This window comes from Thalassophryne amazonica, chromosome 1 (assembly GCF_902500255.1).
Source record: "Thalassophryne amazonica chromosome 1, fThaAma1.1, whole genome shotgun sequence".
NCBI classification, from domain to species: Eukaryota; Metazoa; Chordata; class Actinopteri; order Batrachoidiformes; family Batrachoididae; genus Thalassophryne; species Thalassophryne amazonica.
The window spans coordinates 157,262,915-157,286,840 of NC_047103.1; the positions used below are offsets into that span (position 1 = coordinate 157,262,915).

General features: G+C 42.9%; 1 protein-coding gene across 1 annotated transcript in view; it reads left to right on the plus strand.

The window, feature by feature from the left end:
- LOC117516211 (neural cell adhesion molecule 2-like) overlaps positions 1-23,926 on the plus strand; it is a 1,113,624-nt gene that overhangs the window by 740,399 nt on the left and 349,299 nt on the right. The window contains exon 2 of the mRNA XM_034177131.1: positions 15,540-15,614. Coding sequence (XP_034033022.1) covers positions 15,540-15,614 — 75 coding nt within the window. The remainder of the gene's footprint in view (positions 1-15,539; positions 15,615-23,926) is intronic.

Here is a 23,926-nt window from a genome sequence, read left to right on the forward strand (position 1 = left end):
CAGCTGGCCCGGAACAACGTCAGCATGTGGAGATGCCTCAAGACCGCCTCTGGATTTGGGCAGGGAGCCAGCAGGACTGCAGACTGCTGAGGACCTGTGCAGATGAGCTCTGTGAGGTCCTCAGCCACATCTTCAACATGAGCCTCAGCCTGGGGGTGGTCCCCACCTGTGGAAGACCTCCTGTGTGGTCCCGGTTCCCAAAACACCCAACGCCAGGTAACTGGCCCACTACAGACCAGTTGCCCTGACCTCCCACCTCATGAAGACCATGGAACGGCTCGTCCTGTCTCCCCTCCGCACCATGGTGAGCGACACCCTGGACCCACTGCAGTTCGCCTACAGGCCCAACTGCACCGAGTGCTCACCCACCTGGAGACCGGGGAGCGCTGTGAGAATCATGTTCTTTGATTTCTCCAGCGCTTTCAACACTATCAGACTGGCACTGCTGCAGGGGAAACTGGAGGACGCAGGTGTTGATGGACACCTTGCTGCCTGGACCATCGACTACCTCACTGACCGCCCGCAGTATGTGCGGCTGTGCGGCTGTCAGTCTGAGGTGGTAAGGTGCAGGACCGGGCCCCCCAGGGCATTGTCCTCTAGCCTTTCCTCTTCACCCTCTACACCTCAGACTTCACCTACAACACAGTCAGCTGTCAGGAGTGAAAGCCTTGCGAAGCTGGTAGTTTTCCAATGATTTTGTGCACATGCACTGTAGCAAATGCCATATTGTATTATGGGTGATAGCAAAAAAAGTTAGATTAAAAACGTGTCATTATGTAGCCGGTTATCCAGAAAAATTAAGAAGAATTTTAAAATATGCATATGAATAACAGAAATATGCTCAAAATATGCTCTCAACATGCACTAGCCGTGTTCTGATATTTAAAAAGTGCTTTGATTTATGTATCAGTATTGAGTGACACTGAGTATGGGAAAGTTTCAGACTTCCCTGCCAGCCGCCTCAAAGTAAATCTAATCTGTGTCAGCAGAAGCACTCTTGGGTAAGAACACAAACACCTGAAAAACTGTGCAAGGTTCTTTTAAGTGTATTTCATTATCCTGTTGTTGTACTGTTCAAATACTACCAAAAGAGGAAAGGACCTCGCCCAGTGGTCCTCTTATAATTAGGCTTTTAAATTTTTTAAAACTTGAAACCCTGCCAGGTTATTGAATTGGTGCCATTCAGTGCTGTTTGAATCTTTTTCCATTTTTGTGCAGAGCCATTGTTATCATGGGTATCATCATAGGAAGGTCACAGTTTATGCATCTTTTAACCATCTTTTTTTCTTTTTTTTGTTGGCTGAAGCTGCGAACCAACTTTTCAAACTGTAACTTTTAGCAGTGAAAAACTAAGAAAATCTAGAAATGACAAAACCTGCAGTTTCTTGAAATGCCATTTGACAGTGACTGCAAAAGCAAGTCAGTCCCCGTAGAACCCCATGTTAAACTATTCATATTCACAGCAGACATAAACATGTTTACAATGTGGTACAGAAATGGTTATGATGACTGTATGGTTGGGGGGTGGGGGAGGGGGTTATAACTCATTAGGTTAGGCTATATTAAGCCATGAAGTTATCCAGTATTTCCACTGAGTGAAATTTTAGTATTTTTATTATTATTATTTTGTGTGGTTGCACCATGAGCTTGGTGATGTTAGCTACATCGATGGTGCCCCAGTTATTTAGGCTATATGCCAGTTGTTTTGAATACCTGCACCCAAGCCAGCTGTTATAAGAACCACTGAACAGAAAGCTATGTAGCCTGTTAGCCTTACATAACTTGGTAACTTTTTTTTAGACAGGTATACGTATCCAGGCTTCATTCATTCCACTCTGACAATACCGGCCCTTCTCAACCCTTTTACCCATTTGGGTGTGCCAGAAGTTAGGTGGAGTTGGGATCTGCTATGATGGCAATATCTTGAGCTGCCCCATTTGCGCTTCAAGCCAGCTCTTCAGAAAACCTATGGGTGACATCATGGAACATTTGTCCAGTATAAAGTATATACAATCTGTGGGTAAGAACCAATATAGCTTTGATTAAAACAGTCTGAATGGTTCAAACTTTGGCAAACCAGAAGGGCACCTGTTCTCTGTTGGTGGAGAAAATCTACAGTGCATCCAGAAAGCATTCACAGCGCTTTAGTTTTGCCACATTTTGTTATGTTACTTACTTTGCCTTAATCCAAAAAGGAGTAAATTCATTTTTCCCCTCCAAATTCTACTCACAACACCACATAATGACAACATGAAAGTTTTTTTTAATTTTTGTAATTTTATTAAAATAAAACATTAGAAATCACATGTGCATAAAGCCTTAGTCTCACTGAATAATAAAGCCATGAAAAATGAGTCAGGTATGGATTTGCCAGAAATTTCAGTGATTATTTGAATAATGATCCACATATAAATCTTATCACGTATCCGATATGAAGAAGCCTGTATGTGCCTCTGAGTACCTCACATGTGCCAGGTATCAGCCTCTAATCAGCAGATGACTGACCTGTCATTTGAGTCCCATCTAGTCTCGAATGGCTCATGTCACGGCATATGATCCACGTCAAGCTACATATGATCCATGTAGCACCATGTAACACGACGTTAGTGCACCTTTAAGCATGGGTTTGGCCCTTGACCCCTCCCACCCGTGTCCCTTTAAAGTGTGGGTTTTCAATTCACAGCATACATTCAAGATGTTGTCACATTTTTTTAAATGCAGTCCAAAAAAAGTCGCTCCTGCGCAGTCCAGCCTGTGTGTGCATCCCTGTGTCAGGCTGCAGTTCACCTTCACCTGTGTTCTAGAGTCATTAACTGCACTTCTTTTCGCTAGCTTGATCCAACTTTTAACTTTGTGTTCGTCCGTTATTGTCTGCAAAATCGCTCTTTTGCACGCTCATATTGCGTGTAAATACCAGTGATCCAACTTTTAATTTTGTGTTCGTCAGTTATTGTCTCCAGAATACCTTTTTTTCGGGCTGGCGTTCTGTGTAAATACTTGTCTTGTGTGCGGGTCATTGCATTAGTCCTCATCTGATCCATTAAAACAAGATGTTAAATCTATCATAAACATACTTTTGCAGCTGCTTATAAAGAAGGAATGAACATGCAACTGTTTTACCAAGCTATTACAATAACAACATAACAAGTACTTATCTTTTAAGCTGTACCAAATATGTTCTCCACCTCAGCGCACAAGACAGAGAGAGGAAAAATAGGGTCCATATGAAACAGTCCTCTGTGATTCCAGGAGCGATTAGAGGTGTTTTCAGCTGCCAAGCTCTGACAGAAAATGATTAATCCACTACAAAATAATTATTTTAAATACGGCATCTGGCACACAAGCAGGTGGTATTGTCACAATGAAGTATGCGAGAGGGCGGAGCCAAAATAGCCTGTCCTTGTCCTCGTAGCTGCAGGGCTCAGATAATGGGCTTTTTAACAGCCTCGTCCTCACCACACACGCCTCTATAATCCTCTTTAGGCATCGTAGTACCTTGTACACAAATTGCCCCACCCTTGTTGGAGTTTTTGCTAAATTTTGAACTTCTTGAAATTAGCGCCTACGCTCAGTGATGAGCCTCATTAGCCGAATATTCTGTCTCTAACAGCCTCTCAGAGCCACTATTCTCCCAACAATAGTGAATATATGGACTCGTACCAAAAACAACATGCTACGTGGCTCATTATTCATCCTTCATTATTCGGTGGGATCAGGGCTTAAGTATTCACACCCCTTTGCTCAATACTTTGTTGATGCACCTTTGGCAGCAATTACAGCCTCAAGTCTTCTTGAATATGATGCCACAAGCTTGCTGCACTATCTTTGGGCAGTTTTGTCCATTCCTCTTTGCAGTACCTCTCAAGCTCCATCAGGGGGATGGTGAGTGTTGGTGCACAGCCATTTTCAGATCTCTCCAGAGATGTTCAATCGGATTCAGGTCTGGGCTGTGGCTGGGCCAATCAGTGACATTCACAGAGTGTCCTGAAGCCACTCCTTTGATATCTTGGCGTGTGCTTGGGGTCATTGTCCTGCTAAAAGATGAACCTTCACACCAGTAGAGGTCAAGCGTGCTCTGGAGCAGGTTTTCATCCAGGATGTCTCTGCATTCTGGTTCCTCAATCCTGACTAGTTTCCAGTTCCTTCCACTGAAAAACATCCTCACAGCATGATCCTGCCACCACTATGCTTCAGTGTAGGGATTATGCCTGGTTTGCTTCAAAAATAAACTAGGTTCTGTGGAATGTCATTGACACAGGATGCATAATTTTGTTTCTCATTGTCTGAGAGTCCTTCAGGTGCCTTTTGGCAAACTCCAGGTGGGCTGCCATGTGGCTTTACTAAGGAGTGGCTTCTGTCTGGCCACTGTACCATATAGGCCTAATTGGTGGATTGCTGTGGAGATGGTTGTCCTTCTGGAAGGTTCTCCTCTCTCCACAGAGAAATGCAAAAACAGAGTGACCATCAGGTTTTTTGGTCACCTCCCTGACTAAGGCCCTTCTCCCAGATCATTCAGTTAGATGGGAGGCAAGCTCTGGGAAGAGCCCTGGTGGATCTGAACTTTTCCATTTACAGATGATGGAGAATACTGTGCTCACTGGGACCTTCAAAGCAGCATAAATGTTTTTGTTCCCTTCCCCAGATTTGTGCCTTGAGGACAATCCTGTCGTGGAGGTATACAGACAATTCCTTTGACTCCACGCTTCATTTGTGCTCTGACATGCACTGTCAACTATGGGACCTTATATGTAGGACAGGTGTGTGCCTTTCCAAATCATGTCCAATCACCTGACTTTACCCCAGCTTTTTTTTAATAAATTTGCAAAAATCTAAAAAAAAAAAAAACTTTTTTCACATTGTCATTATGGGGTATTGATGTAGAATTTTGAGGGGAAAAATAATTTCATCCATTTTTGAACAATGCCTGTAGCATAAATTGTGGAAAAGTGAATACTTTCCAGATGCGCTGTACTTGAAGCGCTACTTAACAGCAGGTTTAAAGCTACACACACACCACACACACACACACACACACACACTCCACACACACACACACACACACACACACACACACACACACACACACACACATATGGCTAAAATAATGGCCTAAGTCATATTTTCCAAAACATGACTTAGGCCATTATTTTAGTAGGTGACTATCTATATTAAAACCTTACATATATATATATATATATATATATATATACGAGGGCTGTCCGTAAAGTATAGGTTCCTTTTTATTTTTTTCAAAAACTATATGGATTTCATTCATATGTTTTTACGTCAGACATGCTTGAACCCTCGTGCGCATGCGTGAGTTTTTCCCACGCCTGTCGGTGACGTCATTCGCCTGTGAGCACTCCTTGTGGGAGGAGTCGTCCAGCCCCTCGTCGGAATTCCTTTGTCTGAGAAGTTGCTGAGAGACTGGCGCTTTGTTTGATCAAAATTTTTTCTAAACCTGTGAGACACATCGAAGTGGACATGGTTCGAAAAATTAAGCTGGTTTTCAGTGAAATTTTAACAGCTGATGAGAGATTTTGAGGTGATTCTGTCGTTTTAAGGACTTTTCACAGTGCGAGACGTCGCGCAGCGCTCCTCAGGCAGCGTCATCAGCCTGTTTCAAGCTTAAAACCTCCACATTTCAGGCTCTATTGATCCAGGGCGTCGTGAGAGAACAGAGACGTTCAGAAGAAGTCGGTTTCAGCATTTTATCCGGATATTCCACTGTTAAAGGGAGATTTTTTTAATGAAAGACGTGCGGACGGGTCGCGCGTCGGGACGCAGCCGACGCGGCGCGGCGGCACAGGAAAAACACCTCCGTGTTTGATAACCATTTGTTAAATCCAGTTGGCTTTTGATGGCTTTCAGTGGAGTGAGTATATGAGAAATTGTTTATCAGCTGGAGATGTTCCAACTTGTCCTTAGGCTTCCAGCAGAGGTGTTTTTCCTGTGACGGAGCATCGCGGCGGCTGCGAGCCGACGCTGCAATCCGCCTGCACGTCTTTCATTAAAAAATCTCCTTTAAACAGTGGAATATCCGGATAAAATGCTGAAACCGACTTCTTCTGAAACTTCTCTGTTCTCTCACGGACGTCCTGGATCAACAGAGCCTGAAATGTGGAGGTTTTAAGCTTGAAACAGGCTGATGACGCTGCCTGAGAGCGCTGCACGACGTCTCGCACCGTGGGAAGTCCTTAAAGCGACAGAATTCACCCTCAAAATCTCTCATTAGCTGTAAAATTTTCACTGAAAACCAGCTTAATTTTTCGAACCATGTCCACTTCGATGTGTCTCAACAGGTTTAGAAAAAATTTTGATCAAACAAAGCGCCAGTCTCTCAGCAACTTCTCAGACAAAGGAATTCCGACGAGGGGCTGGACGACTCCTCCCACAAGGAGTGCTGTTCACAGGCGAAATGACGTCACCGACAGGCTGTGGAAAAACTCACGCATGCGCACGGAGGGTTTCAAGCATGTCTGACGTAAAAACATATGAATGAAATCCATATAGTGTTTGAAAAAAAATAAAAGGACCTATACTTACGGACAGACCTCGTGTATATATATATATATAATATATATATATATATATATATCTATATATATATATATATATATATATATATATATATATATATATATATGGTTTTAAACTATCAACATCTGAGGATAATTTTGCTTTAAAAATAAACTAAGTTTCTGTGGAACTTCACGCTCAATGCTACAATAGTACAACAGTGATTTCTAAAAAGTTGTAATGTTTACGACTCGTAGAAATCAGCCCCAGGCTTTGTGTGTTAAACAAACTGGCAACTCAAGCGTGATATCGACCATTTCAGACACATTACAAATGCAATCAATGGGTTTTCTTTGTTGTCTTATTTTGCTTGTCTCCAATGCTTCTCAGAGGAGGTAATAATTGGAGCTGATAATTGTACAAGACTCATAACATATTGACCCCAGCTCCGTAATATGCAGGTGATCACAGTCAAAAACATTTCAGTCCTGAAATGGATATAAGTTAGCGTGTCTCTTGTGTCCCTGTCAGGTGTTGAATAAACATATCCTCCTGTGTCATACCTCATATCCAGTCAGAGTTCTCATTAAAATGTCGACTACTGGTATTTCAGCTTAAAAATACCACTGAACGCATCTAATTTTCATCTTAAATTAATTGTGTGCGTCACGCCAGTAGCTCCAGTACGGTAAAAAAAAAGCTGAGGCAATTTTTTCTTTTTGCCCGCTGGCTTTTGTGAGGGACGTTATGTGATCAATCACGTACAGCATGAAGAAGCCAGGATCAATTAATAATTGAAAACCGTTAACTACTTGAAGCGGTGATTGGAATCTGCTTTAAATCAGAGGCAGGCAGCGTGGAAGGGCAGCTGGTTAAATGGACAAGATTAATCTACTCACAATATACTATTTGCATTCACATATGTTGCACGTGTTGGTGCTTTAGAACTGTGCATGTGGGATACTCGATGGCAGCTAAGCATTCACACAGCAGCTTCTAAACCTCATGTTCAGGTGAGGGAGGAAGTGCTCCCTACTGCCCTCTATAGGCAGCCTCGGTACACTGCAGGCGCTGCTGCCAAGCAGAGCTCTGTTGCTTCCATTTCCCCTGAGAAATCTCTGATAATCATTTCATCATTTCCTCAATTATTGACAGGCGCCCTGAGCGCTGATGTTACGTACTGCCTTGTAGAGGGAATTATCATCCATTAGAGTGTTATTCAGCATGTGAGCTTATGAATGTATGTGTGTGAGGGTTACAGTTTAATCCTAACTAGACTGCTATTCCAACTAACGGCTCCAAGGTCAACGAATGAGACAGTCAGGTTTGACAGGCTCATCAAACATCTCCCGCCAGCTTACTTCAAGAGGCGATCGGGCACGACTACTGCTGTGCCAAGGCACTCAATGACCCTCTCCCCAATGAGGTGCCAATCATTACTCATCATGTTCAACACATTCATAGCCTCCACGTTATAATGTTGTCATTCAAATACTCTCTTTCTCAATCTGTATGTCTTTTGAGCTGAAATCAGGCATGGAGAAACCTTTTTTCTACCAAGAGCCAATTGAGGTTTTTATGATTCGTCGGCCGTAAAAAGTTTTATTGCTCAGATGTTAAACTCGCTCATAATGTGGTGCCTGAAATTGTCTCTCTGTGGTCTGGAGTACATTAGCTATAATATTATGTGTCTGTGGGCCCTCACTTACCTGGCAGTGACATTCATGTCTGTTGGTCCTCAGCCTTTGAGATCAAGAGGCGCTTGCAAAGAGATTATGGAGTCATGAAGTTGCTGGATAAAAGTGCTTGCAGAGAACAAACTTTCAGGTCTTCGTGGTCCTGGTGCTTCATGTCTTACTGCATGGATGTGGAATGTGGAAGCTAACCAGTGACCTAAGGTGATGATGAGATGACTTCCCTGAGTACCCCTGAGATGACGTCGTATCAACATGAAGTTATTTTGGGAGAGTAACACGAGGAGTATCACTTCTGTTGTGAGGGAACTTCAGCTATGACATTTGGCCATTTGGTGCATTTCTATGAATACAAGTTTACTTTGAGATGTGAAGAGTGGACCAGCTGTCTTCCTGGGTGGTTGCCATTCAAGATTCTAGGCAATTCTGTAGTGTGGTCAGTGCAGCATTGTGCATTATCCGCATTTGTTCCCAGATTCGACCTGACCTATGGGCCTGATCTTAAGCCCCGTTTACACATAGACGGTAAGAGCTCCCGGAAGCGTCCCGGAAGAGTTTTTGGCCGTCTTAAGGATCACACACTGTTGTTAACGCCGGCATTAGGGGGCGTGGCTTAGTTCCGACTTTACCGGGAATCGTCGAAAAAATTATTCAACATGTCGAATAATTCCGGGCGTTTCATACTTTTTAATCGCCGTTTCATCCTGCCCCTTCCTGTAGTGCCGCAGTTTACACTGCCGTAATTGCCGGCCGGCGTTGTATCCCTAACCAACGGCGTGTAAAACGGCGATAGAGCCCACATCGGCGTCCTCAAAGGCGAATTAACCGGTGACAGAGGAAGACAAAACGGCGGCGCTAGTGGACAGTACGCCGTTCTAAACGCCACCTCCCGGTTAATAACGGCGTTCCAAACAGCCGATAGGCGGCAGACAGTATAAAAACGCTAGCGCGCTGCATGCAGGCCTCTCACTCGCGGCCCAGCTCCAGATATTTTTGCAGAGAAGCTCCAGTATGCCTCCTAAAAGAAAATTGGCAGCGGCAAGGACTTACCAAGAGGTCTGGTTCAGAAGCAGAGGAGAGGCCTGTGGTGGAGATGAGCAACACGTTGAGGAGGGGAAAAGGAGAGGAAAAGAAAGGCTGAGGATGAGCTCCCTCCCCCTGCAGTGACAGCTGCTTCAGCCTATTATACTCTGGGGGCGGTGCCTATATGCAAAAGTTCCTGGAGTAACGCAGGATTTGCCTGGATAAATCCAGCGGTACACAGGGCATTATCGGCAGCAGCAGAACACCGCCGTTCTCACGCGCATCTTAACCTGCGATTGTAAAGGATAGAACTGGGTATTAACCCCTGTTGCCTGATGTGTGCCGGATGCTACAGCGTCAAAATGCCACTTTATTCGGCGGATTTTAGCAGCGTTTTATCTGCTTATTTGCGGCTAGTACGGCACTCAAAACACCGGCGAAATGCTCCGCCCCTTTCCACCGCGAAAACAGCCGGGAACTACCGCGAACTTCTTTCTACGTACTGCACGCCGACAAAAACCGTCTATGTGTAACCTGGGCTTTAGACCCAGCACAAAGAACTGCACAGTGCAGCAAAATTGTCATTGTTAGTTTCCAACTGACACAGGTTGTCATTTTCAGGGCCCACGTTGTTTAAATATAAAGTGTACTTGACCTTTTTTGCACACCCATGAGTTGCTATTAAAGAAAATTAAGATCTTCATATGTGATTATTTGCTCTTCAAAAATAGACAAACTGTTTCTCTAGACAGAGAGAGACAGAGAGAGAGCGTGCATTGTGACCATTCGTGTGTAATTGATGTGATTTGTTATGTGTTGTCCAGCTACACCTCCTACACCTGCACTTCTCCTCACTGTAATATTGGAATCTTCTGTACCATGATTCTCCAACACCCAAATCTATGTGTCTATACTCATTAGCCAGTTCAGCAAAAAAAAAAAAAAAACTCCTCAAAAACATACATAGTTAGATTTGTTTTGTTTCAATCAACGTGTAAATTTGCCCGAAGATATGTCGTAACATTATTCAAGGAAAAATTGGAACTCTAAGTATGGTTTATTTAGCACATTATGAATCCATTAGCATTACGTGACACCTGTTAGCATTGTGTTATGTGATGTTACAGTTTTCATGCTAACATTAGCCCATTAGCATCACATTTTGTGACACTAGTGTTATTTTGTGCTAAAGGTAGCTAGCTCATTAGTATTGCGTATGTACTGCTAGTGTTTCCATGGGAATGATAGCATCCCGTTGTGTGACGCTAGTGACCTTTCAAGACACATGAATGACCTAAATCCATTGTGGGCCACTAGCAGGGCGTGTACTCTGATCCCAAGAGTCCGTTAAACACATAACGATCCAAGACCCGTGCCAACAGAGCAAGATCTGAACTGGTCTTGGCTAGACAAACTAAAATTGGCTCCCAATCTAGGTTGGATTTCTGACTAGGTCTAGAATCACCAGAACTCAGTGGACATGTAAGAATGTCATCTCCAGTCTATAAATGGCATCTGAACACTTTTTCCCTTGACCAAATGCTTTTATTGCTTCATTTTTTTTTAATTTTTTTTTTACCTTTTATCAGGAGTTTTTTTTGGGACTAGTGGCAATAGATTTGAAAGCTAGCATTATTAATTAATTAATAATTATTATTATTTATTAAACCCATGATGAGAAACCCTTTTAGGAACTCTGAAACACTCTGTCCACGTGCGCGGTATTTGAGAGTATTCATGAAATTATCCAGTGGTCCCGTTCAAACTGTCTTGTAATAGTTCTTCCACCTGGGGACCAATCTTTCACCACCCATGGATTAAGCCATTTTCCTGCTTTTCTCTTCCTGTTTTCCCATTTATGTGAGCCGTGAGGGGCCACATTCTCATTCTGCTAACAGCGTTTCACTTCAGCCTTCCTGAACTTGCAGCAGTGCGCCTATTGTGTGGCGTTATAGTGCCGCTTACAATAGGCCAGTGCAGACAAACAGCCTTTGATTGTTGCCTGGCTCTGCAAATTTTACAGCCTTGCCACCAAATTGCCAGGTTTTGTCCATTTTTACTCTGTCATTAAGGTGAATTGATGTCTTCCAGCAACATTTTCAGTTAGTCCCCCCCAACACCAGAGTCATGTTGGCTTTCACGAGTTACAAAAGCCTTGCATGACATTATTTTGTCTCCAGATGAATGCAGTAATACCATTGAGCTATTATGAGTTTTCTTCTCAAGTCCTTGTTCTTCTTTTCTTTAGTTCATATGATATTCTTGTGAGAGAGCATGTAGCATTCCATCCAAACTAAAACAGGACACGATTCTTTGGGAGAGTGAGACGTTTGACACGAGCAGCCACATCGCTAACAGTAGATATCGAGCTAATCTGTCATACGGCTTTGTGTGGAAAAACAAATCATTTATTGTACTCGAGAGCAAATGAAAAGTCCACAAAATGTTCTGTTCAGCAGCAACAATGTGCTTTATGCTAGAAATACCTGCAAGTTCTTTGTTTTGCAAGTTGTTCTTTTGAAAAGTATTTTAATTCCTGTGTCAGGATGTTTGTGTGTAAGCTACATGCTGCCTTTCATAACAACAGCGACGCACAGTAGGAAATGTTCTCCAGACAAAATAAAACCTTGGTACGACGAGGAAAATGTGTCACAATAATGTCTTTGTCTGTAAACAGTAGGGATGGATATTGATAAGATTTTATAGATATCAATACCGTTATCGATTCTGCTTATCCATCTGATTCCTTATCGATTACCTTATTGATACCTCTTGTGAATTTTCTGTGTACTAAAAGTAGGCTTTACAGGTTTTCTATGTCAACAACATTTTATTGAGTCTTAAAGTAAATAAATATGAAATTTGTCACTGGATCCTTAAACTCTGGACATAAATAAACTCTACATGGTGGATCCTTGATCTCTGGACATAGATAGAAATAAATAAAATCTATAGTTTTTCTCAAAAGCATTTCCTTTCAGACATTATTGGCATGAATGTCTTTCCATATGTCTGAGCTGAGCTCTTTCAGCTAATTGTGCTGCATGTCAGGATGTAGTTCATAAAGAATGCAGGATGTCTCATTTTGGGAGGAAAAAAAAACGTTGTAATCGATTGTAGTTTCTTGTCTGTATTACGGCATTTGGAAAGAGGTGTCATTTTATTTAAAGCGGCGATTCGTTTTGAAGTTATTAATTCCAACTGGACTCTGTCTCGGCAGAGAGCCGCGCAGCGTTTGGAGCTATGCCAACGGAATGGAGGACGATTCACATTTCTTGACTGCAACAAGACAAGAGTCCCAGTTAGTGACTTTAATCCACACAAAAGTGACTCACAATTGACATGTTTTAATGGCTTTGAGAGGGGTTAAGAAGCGGACTTGCCACTTCTGAAGAGCAATGAATCAAAGAACCTATGAGCCAGTGGATCGAAGCACTGCTTCATTGGCTATTAATATCGGTGCATCAAATCATTTCTTAACGATACTCGAAAAGAACCAGTTCTCGATACCTAACCCTCATGAACAAGGTAACTAAAAAAAATAGCTGAATGGATTTTCACCAAACTTGTTTGGAATATTACTTGGGCAGATTCCTGACATGAATAGCTTTTGGAGAGGATTGGACAAAAGTCATGGTCAACAAAAACAAGGTGTAAAAAACATATTTTCTGCTACATCGACACAACCAACTTGTTCCAAATCCAAAGTTTATATAAAAGCTGTGCACGTGACATCATCAAACCTGGAAACCAGCAGTATACTGCTATGCTGAACGGTACGCAAAGCGACAGCTGTATTCACTCGTCTGTAAACTGCGTTGTCAGATGTCATGAGATGGACAATGGGACAGTCCACATGTGACAACATGAATCCAACAGTTTTAGAGTCAAACATAAAAATAATAATAATCAATAAATCAAACAGTTGTAGACTGTTTTAAGCCTGTCGGAGCTGTGTGAGGCTGTTTAATTAATGATCGTTAAAGCCATACCGCCATTTTATGAATGAACTTTGGTAAACACACAAACAATGACACTCATTAAAGCAAGTTACTTTGATGTAAAAAGTATTTAACGTACTTTACCTGCATGTCTCACTAAGTAGGAGGAGCAGGAGAAACAACATAAATGAACCTGTGCACTGTGGATGCATCGATAGCGGAATTTTCCTTGCTGCTATTAAAAAAAAAAAAAAAAACCACACAAAGCAACTCACCTTTGCTATGATGAGATGATGATCTGAGACACGTCTTATGATGATCTCAAAAAGAAGTATTTGCATGCCTGACAAGACAGTTGTATATGTCCAGTTACTGGATGTCAGGGATGGCTTTGCATGTGAGCAGCTCCAAAAATGTCCATAAATATGGGTCCTGAAGGCCAGTGCACACAATCTTTGCCATATACCTATCCTTTGCTGACTTCGCCACAGGGAAGGATTTTACCATTAGGTTGCAGAATTTCAGAACATGCGGCTGCTGTAAACAATAGGGCATCGCAGTCTCGTTTGAACCCTGCGTGATATCGCAGGATTTGAGCGTTAATGGGGACAGCTGCTCCCATTGTGCAATATATACACAGCATAACTTCAAATGGTGTACTGTTTTGTTTTTGGCTGCAATCACCAAATCAATCGCGAAAAGTGCAGTTTTTTCAGTTCCCAGTGGAGAATGGAAGACGAGGCGAATGGGAGATGTTGTGTCAGTAAGTGTTAGCCTACACAGCTACCCAGAGTAGCTACATTCTCTCGCCTACAATCCGCCTCGACACGTTTGAGCTCCGGGTCATAAACAAACCACAACACATGTCCACTTTCCCCCAGCGTTACTTTTTTCTTTCCATTTACACTTTGTTTGCATGCAATTTGCCCAAAATCTCCGCAAACTCCTGTGTTTCTGTCCCCGGAAGTAAGAAATTACATCACCTGTCATATTTATCCCTTTAAGCACCCGCGCTCAAACGAGACTGTGTTGCCCAATTATTTGCTTTCCAGCATTTTCCACCCAACATAGAGGTCTCAGGGCGTGGTTTGATGACGTAAGTGCTTACCCTCTATTGACTGGCAAAATAGGAAGTCATAAAAGGAAGTCTGTTAGTTCAAATATCCCACTGTGCAAAGCTTGCAGGGTGAGGTTTGGCACACATCCCTCTGTTGTCATGAGCCCACAAAAGTGTGCAAGGTGCTCAAAGCATGGATGAGCCAACGTGGCTGTTAGACACTGAGCTCTAGATAAAGAAAAAAAAAAAAGACTTTGGTGGACTTTCGTAAATGGTGTGCCAGCTTGAGAGGATTAATGTATCTTATCCTGAAAGTGTTATATAAATAAAGTTAAATGGACTGCATTTATATAGCACTTTTCCGTCTGCATTCGATGCTCAAAGTGCTTTACAATTATGCCTCACATTCACCCATTCACACAAACACAATCACACACCAGGGTGGTGCCATGCAAGGTGCTCACTACACACCGGGAGCAACTTGGGGATTAAAGCTGGGATTTGAACCAAGGATCCTCTGGTCTGAAGCCCAACGCTTAACACTAGACCTCCCCAAAGTTGTTGTTGTTACTGTCTGACCACATGATGTAGACTGTAAAATGTCAACTCAGGTGGCTTTTCTTTGTCTTTCTTCTTAATGAGTTTTTTTTTTTTTTTTTTTTACAAATATATTTTTATTAATTTGCACTGTTTGCTATGTAATACAGCAATTCAGGACCATGATGCAAATATCCTTGTTTTTTGTTGTTCTTTAAGTTCTTTTTAAAAATGGAAAACTGAAATGTGTAGTTTGTGAGCCATTACGTCCTTTGAGTACCAATGCATAGTTACAAAGAAATTTGTTTGTCCCTTTATAAGCTGTCCCCCACCCCACCCACCCCCCCCCCGGTCTCTGTGTGTGTGTGTGTGTGTGCGTGTGTGTGTCATAACAGTAAACTCAAAACAGTTTTGTTGTAATTTGGAACAAACCAGTGTGAAATTGTTGACGATCAGTTAAGGGTGAGTTGGCTTGAGTTTGAGAAGAACTGGTTAAAGGTGAAGGTCAGAGAGCAAGGACAGAGTTCCTAATTTCTGCACAGACACAAACTGTGCCAACAGCAGAGCAGCAGCAGAGCTTGATCCAAACAGTTCTGGTGAGACTCAAAATGCTGAATCAAGAGGCCGAACTAGAAAGTTTTTCTTACCATTATGAGACGTGGTATTTTGCTCTGACTTTTCTGATATGCACGTTGGCATCACATTTCACTTTTTTCTCTGTTTTTCTCTCTTGGCCCCTTCTTTTGTCTCTCTCTTTCTCTTTTCCAGCTGCACTGCAGGTGTCCATATCCTTGAACAAGGTGGAGTTGAGCGTTGGCGAGTCCAAGTTCTTCATCTGCAATGGTAAAGCGCTCCATACCCTTTGTTGCGTGTGTATGTGCTTGTGTGTGTGTTTGGAGGCGTGTCGCAGGTGCAGTGGGGGGTTAAAAGCATTTGTGAAGTCATTTGGGTGTCTGCATGACAGTGAACACAAAACAGTCCATGGTGTCCATATGGTGAGTGACACTTTGACCCTGCTGTGACTGGATCCACATGCAGGACGCCTCCTTCCTGCTTGTCCTCTCCAAAAGGTGTTATATCAACACTCAACCATAACCGAGACCCTGACGCCAGTGCCAGGGGCTCAGTAGGGAGGTAGCACACACTGGCAGGCCCGACCCGCCTCCTCCCGGCCGCCTCTTCTCTTCTGCCAACCCACTCAGTGTGGAGCTACAGGCAGAGCGACTGGAGACGAACCAGAAGGAGTATGGAGGTGTTGTGTGTTGGTGTGGACACAATGGAGAGTAAAAATAGAGGTGAATGGGATAAAATAAGCAGGGATTGAATGAGAATAGAAAACGCTTTGCAGAAAATGAGTGTTGGAGGTGGGCGATAAGTCTGCACCATCCACTGTGGAATAAGCTGGTAAAAGACATGCTTGTGTGACGTGTTTCAGGGGACGCGTTTGTTTTTTGGTCCCATAATATACCTGGTTTTGTTTTCACAGAGGTCCTTTGATTGGTCCCAAATGAGTCACACTCAGAAGTAGAATAAGTTGTGAACTGCTAAATTTCGTAGCGCTCCATTGTGATCAAACATAACTTTCCGGTAGCAGATTAGCGCTTGTCAAAGCGAACTTTCGGCTCCTGCCAGGACAAGTGCTCTGATGTGGCTCCAGTGAAGCTGCAGCCAGATAAAGTCTGTTAAATTGATTTTTTTCAACCATAGGATTCACAACCTGGTGCATAACTATGGATTTACAGTAAGAAGCAACAGCAGGTACAGAAGAAGATAATTATGTTGTATGTTTGAGCTGTTTGTGAGCAAAGGCAGAACAGAGAGGTGAACGTGTTTTTGAAGAGAGATCTGAGTGAGATTAATACACACTTGCTCAATACACATCTGCTCCTCTCAGAGGTTTGTCAGGAAGAGGTGCCAGTGAGGTCAAATGATGCAAATGAGTGAAAAACACAAGATTTTCTTTTCCTGAAATTGTTGGAACAAATTTGCATTTTGAATCTAGTTGTGTGTGTCTGAGTGGGGTGTCCTCCACAGAGCCTTTTAGTAAAACATTCTTCCAAATTTTGCTCTGCATGTTGCAGCTCATGCAGTGGATTTACACTGGACAGTGGTGTCATTTTTATAATTCAGCCTCTGTGCACACCACACACCGCAATGGATTTGAAATGATGCAGTCAAGTTGTGACTGTTGTGTAGACTGTCAGGTTAATTGGAAGGGTTTAACAAAATGATCACACAGTGTGTAGGATTTCTATGTGCTTTCATATCTACATGAGTGGGAGCCATGTTGCACGTCGATACTGCAGTCCAAAAGTGACGTATTTACCATCTGTTGCATTTTGCAGTGCAGCCAGAAGACTCAAGAAAAAGAAGAGCAACCAGTACACAGTATGTAGGGGAGCAACCACTTGGTTGTTCCCCTACACACTGTGTACTGGTTGGTAATTCAGGCAAACAAGTTTGAGAACCCTCGTTTTTGTGAAATGGAGGATCACATATTGATTATCACAAGAGAAGGCAAGAGAGGATGAATCCCCATCCATGAAGAAGGGAAAACATGAATGGAAACAAAATTGCGACTGGCAAAGAAGGCATAATGCAGTTTGAGCAGCAAATCTCAAGCTTTTACCCAGATGTATTCATTTTAATTTATTTCCAGGTAAGACTGACAGTTTTCCCTCAGTGTAGAACATTAACTCGCATCAATCTAATGACCTCTTAATGTTCACAGTATTTTCTTATAAAAATCACTTTCATCTTTTTCCCTGAGTGTGAGTCATTTGCCATCTCTTCACACCTTCATGCGTTTTTAAAGCTTGGCTGTTATTCAGCACCTCTTGATACAGAATAAGTATTGTTGTGATGTCACAGAGCAGCAGCACTCCACTAAGATGCTTTTCCAGCATGGATGTAAATTGCGGCCATGGCATATTTCCAAGACAGAAAGAGCTGAATGCAGGGAGAGTTCGGAAAAGAGAGTCTGTGGAAAATAAAGAGGGGAGAAAGTGAACTGAACAGACAAGGATGTGGGGACTGATACATTAATATCAGCAAATTAGCAAAAGAGATTTACACCTTCAGCAGTCATGATGCAATGTGCAACCTCAACACTTGATGACAGTATGGGTACTAGCTCACTGGGCTGTGACACATTTGCGGCAAAACGTGTGAATTCAGTTGTAATCTCACTGAATTGGCAGTTAGGACATGTTAGCATGTCGCCTGAATGTGAGCTGAATGTCACATGGACTAGCTGTGAAAATACGGCCAAAAATCACGAGTTGTCCGCATACATGGCCCAAGTGCTATTCGAATACCATGCAGCACTCTCACAAATGTTGAGCACCACTTGCACAACCGTTACAGGTGCAAGGATTTGTGTGTGAATGCCGCGCGGCACTCTCAAAGATGTCAAGAGCCACTCATGCGGCTGACACCTTTGCACAGAAAGGGCTCAGGATGGATGTGGACTGCTATTATATTGCTATTATGTGAAAAGAGGCTGTGGAAATTCCCCTGACTGTGTGCACAGAGGAAAACAGCATGAAATAAAATAAATAATAAAATAATAATAAAGAAATAATGATATATAAGAGACAATCATTTTAAAAAACAGCAAGAAAGGTGTTGACAATGCACTCACTGACTTACAGAATAATGCCCAGGAGTCTCATTAATATTATTCTCCCTGCTGGATCTGCAGTCCTCTCCTCCTGGGAATGACAAGTATCTAGTTCTCTGCTGGGCGGGCTCTGAGGCCCGATGTATTGCAATGGCAGTCTGAAGGTGTGTGTCATGTGCCGACTACAAGTGATATTGTTCACAGCCCCATGACGCAAGCGCTTCTGATCATGTGCACAATGGAACTGCAGGCTATATGCTACAGTGAATATACTCTATACTTTTCCACAAAGCTAAAATGCATCTGACATCTGAAAAACTGTCTTCTGCTGAAGAGCACGCCATGCTTTTCATGGGATTATGGAATGTTAATGAACAGGAGGCTCTGAATGCACAGCTCTGCATGCACGCATGCACACAGACACACACAGTGTGTCATCTGATAATCGCTGCCCACTTCGGCGGGCATTTCACCCCCACTGCAATGACATCACCCACCATCCACTCAAAAAATAAATGAATGAATCAAAAAATAACACTGTCTGCATTGCCTGCACCTGGTATCACAATAATTGAGCAGGTAAGTCCAAATTTGAGCACAAATTATTCATTTCAAGAGGCAGTTCAATTCATTTTATTGATAGCATGCCAAATCACAATAAAGCTGACTCAAGGTGCTACATGAGTAAGGTCTAACCTTACTAATACTTTACTAACCTTAGTAGTCTGTGGATAATTTTATAGGTTAGTAACAGAACCTTAAAGTCAGACCACACAGAGACAGGAAGCCAGTGAAGGGAGCCCAAAATCGGGAAATCGCAATAATGAAAAGCCATCTGTAAAAATAAAGTGAAACGCATGGTGTGTGTAGTCCCGTATCTGACAGATGGAGCTACAGATGAGGTGACAGTCCTTCTTATAACATGCCATACAATGAACTCTCTGGCCGCAGTCTTTCCTCTTGGCTCCACACTGCACTCCATCCATGCTTGATTTGCGTATCTATCACTTACATGCTTTGATTTTTACTAAATATTACCACATATCTACAAAAATTGCATCCAACTGTTCACTGATTTGGATCACGATGTGTCCTCACTTCACATTTTTTTTTTTAAATCTGTCAAATTTTTCTGAGAGGCCAAAAAACCTACAACTTTTTCAGACATGTTCCACCCCATTTCAAGTCCCAGTTGAGGTTTTTGCACCACAAACATAGCCACCGTTGTGTCAGATATTGGCAATGGGAGACCCGCGTTATACTCTGATGTGGCTGTGTATGTTTCTTCCTCGCCCTCCATGATGCATGTTCTGAAAGATGCGACTGATATTCCGGTATGGCTTACACTCAGGTAAATATGGTAGTTCCAGTAATACTAATATTTATTGATTTTAATATTGTAAAAGTATGTGTTTTTTCCACGTTGACGGAGGATTGAACCAAGGCTCCTCTGGTCTCAAGCCTGCTGATTAACTACTGGACCCTCACCTTCCCAGTGGTTGAATGAAGAATCATCACTAAGTTATGATTAAACAAATGACGAAAAGTGTTGGATCCGCGAGTACATCCATAAACCTCCGAGAGTTAAAGCTTAAAATCAAAACTACATGTTAATTTCAACTTCATTTCAACTTCATTGTGTTGATTTACAGAAGCAAATATACAAAATTGTGTCATTGTCCAAATATGTATGGAGCCAACTGTTGAGACAAGATGACATTTTGTATTTTGGTCCCACTGAAATTTGAGCAGCAAATAGCAAGTATTTACCCAAAAATATTAATCTTAATCAGTTTCCCGGCAAGACTGAAGATTTTCTCTGTAATTCATGTCAGTGTAATGACCTCTAAATGCTCACACTATTTTATCATAAAACCGCCTTCATCTTTTTCTCTGAGTATGAGTAAATGTCCATCTATTTACACCTTCATGCACTTGAGAGACTTCATTTTTTGAAGCTTAGCTGTTATTCAGTAGCTCTCGACACAGAATAACCATTGTCATGATTTCACAGAGCAGCGCTCCACAAAGATGCTTTGCACTGTGGACGTGAACTGGGGCTGTGGCATATTCAGAGACAGAACTGAATGCATGCAGAGTTTGGAAAAGTGTGGATGTGGGGAAGGATATATAATAGCAGAGTGAAGGTATACATTTTTCACTGTGCATCTTAAACAGCTGACTCGGATTCTGCATTAAATTTGTGATTTAATTATTTCGAACACCTAAAATCTGAAAGTGTTAACAACATAACAACTTTAAACTTGTGATTTTATGTGTTGGACACAGTTTCAGTCTTGATATCAGGAAGAGGTTTGTATAAAAACAAAATTAAAATAAAGTATTTGTGTTGCTCACAGGTTTTGCAAAAGGTGCAGCAAGGATTTTAATCCTGCTACTGGAGCTAACGGGGGGTTTTCCCCATCCTTGACCAGCCTTGTTTTGACTTTAGGTTCCCGGGTTCTGGCAGGTTTTTTTTTTTTTTTTATTAAACCGTGGTAGTCCTATTTTGAAATGCGTCGAGCACAGGACGCCAAAAAAATTAAACAGGTTTAATTTTTCGGCACCCGACTTGCTTCCTCCTTTGTGCCCCTCGCGCTGTTGTGGTGCCGAGCTGCATCGTCTCGGCACTGAGTTGCTTCCACGCGACGTCTTCATAATGACGCACGGCGCAACTGGGAGCAACCGGGATCACCCCCGGTGTGAAAGGGGCTTTAAAGGCGCTGAATTTGTATAATCCACCCAAAGCCCCTATGTCTGTTCTTTTCATTCTATGGAGAAAAAAACCCACAACAGTGGAGCCTTACACAAAGAAATATTTTGGCTACAATGTTTTGTTGAAGAAGCCACAAATGGGTAGGCTGTGTTTGTAGCATTATCTGCTATCTAATTTACTTCATTTTCTGGCATTTGATACAACCAATCACTGCATGAAATAACACCATATATATATTAATGTTACGTAATCTTGGCATTACGGTGGTACGACTTGTCGGGTAGTATTTTAACTTGATTATGCTTTTATACGTACCTCATAGTTCCTCATAGCCAAACCATCTATGCTGAGTGACAACACAAAGTAGTTAAAAATAATCGAGGGCCACTTTTTCATGTCATCTTCCCACTCTGTTATGACCCGTGGATGAGCCAGAGTCATTCCCTTTGAGCTTTTCAAAAAGGTTTTTGTTTCTACCCATGGAATGACTTTTATTGTTCTATATTGAAACACCGCCCAGTGGAAGTCCTAAGACAAAGCGGAAATGCCTCTGTTGTAAAAGTGGGTGGACTGAAGGACCCAAGTCAACAGGGGGCTGATCAGAAGAACCACTGGGGCCAAAGACTATCACTTCTGTCTTCTTCTCATTGCAATTCTATTCAAATTCCTCATTCCACTCAGGCGCTGCAATCAACCTATCCATTGCTTCCACAAAGATCACAGCATCTCCCCAAACTCAAGGTCATACTGTCCCTCACCAACAAATTCACCCAAGTCACTGAACATCCAGTCCATGCAGGTCTTGAACAGGGTAGGAGCCACCACGCATCCCTTATAAATGCCAGAACTGACTGGAAAAAAGTAAAAGCAAAAGTCTCTGCTTCCACGCTAGGCTAAACGAGTGGTACGAGCTAAACGAGTCCAACAGGAGCTCCAGTGGAAGATCCGTGCAGCCAAGAAGGTGTATGGAGGGAAAATGGAGGAGCAGCTGGCCCGGAACAACGTCAGCATGTGGAGATGCCTCAAGACCGCCTCTGGATTTGGGCAGGGAGCCAGCAGGACTGCAGACTGCTGAGGACCTGTGCAGATGAGCTCTGTGAGGTCCTCAGCCACATCTTCAACATGAGCCTCAGCCTGGGGGTGGTCCCCACCCTGTGGAAGACCTCCTGTGTGGTCCCGGTTCCCAAAACACCCAACGCCAGGTAACTGGCCCACTACAGACCAGTTGCCCTGACCTCCCACCTCATGAAGACCATGGAACGGCTCGTCCTGTCTCCCCTCCGCACCATGGTGAGCGACACCCTGGACCCACTGCAGTTCGCCTACAGGCCCAACTGCACCGAGTGCTCACCCACCTGGAGACCGGCGGGAGCGCTGTGAGAATCATGTTCTTTGATTTCTCCAGCGCTTTCAACACTATCAGACTGGCACTGCTGCAGGGGAAACTGGAGGACGCAGGTGTTGATGGACACCTTGCTGCCTGGACCATCGACTACCTCACTGACCGCCCGCAGTATGTGCGGCTGTGCGGCTGTCAGTCTGAGGTGGTAAGGTGCAGGACCGGGGCCCCCCAGGGCATTGTCCTCTAGCCTTTCCTCTTCACCCTCTACACCTCAGACTTCACCTACAACACAGTCAGCTGTCATATATATATATATATATATACACACACACACATACATATTCTATTTCCAAGTCATTTCTTATGTCTTGTACTGTTACAAGTATTATTATTATTGCTTATCCTTGCACATGCTGTTTGATGAACATTTTCCTCTACTTGCACCCACCTTAAGAGCTGACGTAACGTGAATTTCTCCTCTGTGAGATCAATAAAGTTTCAACAAATTTTCAACAAATTGCTTCGTAAGCATTTGAGGAATCCTACCATGTGACTGGAGAAGACCATGGGGATGCCCATGTTTCACCTGGCTGCAGGGAGACAGATGTTGAGAATGGGCCGATAGTCTGCCTGGGTGGTGGTCATCCAGGACCCAGTGTGGTTCTGTGGTGATCAGTGCATACTCCAAGACTTGATTGAGATCGGCAAGACGAGTGCGACAATGTGACCTAATTTGCCAATGGAATTAAGATGAAATAGAGCTGACCTGTCATCTTCTTTGTGTTTGAAAAACTATCAGTCAACTTCAGCATTAACTTCCTGCTGTACAGACATGATGCTGTGACCCAGAAAAATACTCATCTTGGTGCTTTATTGTCATTGTGTGTTCCCTCTTGCCAACAATCAGTAATAGAACCAGCACTAATGTGGATTCAAAGAGCACTTTGAGAGAAATTTACATGAGGTATTCATTCAGATGGAGGCACAGAGGGAGGCATGACTGAGTGTGAAAAGTAGGCTAGCATGTGACACACTCCAGTCTTCTCAGATCATCTGTGCAGCAACCGTCCCGTCACATTTCTATCTGCCTCAGCTTGTGCATACTTAACTGTCTCTGCTGTCAGCAGACTCCAAACTGGTAAGCGGTGATAACATGCCATGCTAACCATTATAAAGCGGCGCCTGTAGCAGTGCTAAGCACTTATCTGCTTCTTGCGAGTAGCCAAATGAACCGTGAGGCTCATCTGAGAAGCTGCATGCAGGAAAGAGAGCGAGGAGGAGGAGAGTTGCTTGTTGTGTAATTTTAATATGATTTCACAAATGCTCATGTTTGATTGCCTCATCAGATTTGTTGGCCTCCGAGCTAATGAGCAGCAGAGAATGCCACAATGCTAATTGTTGCTGGAAGCAGCATAATGATGATCAGTTGCTGAGTTATGGGGTTGAGTTTGCTTTTATTACTGAGGCAAAAAAAT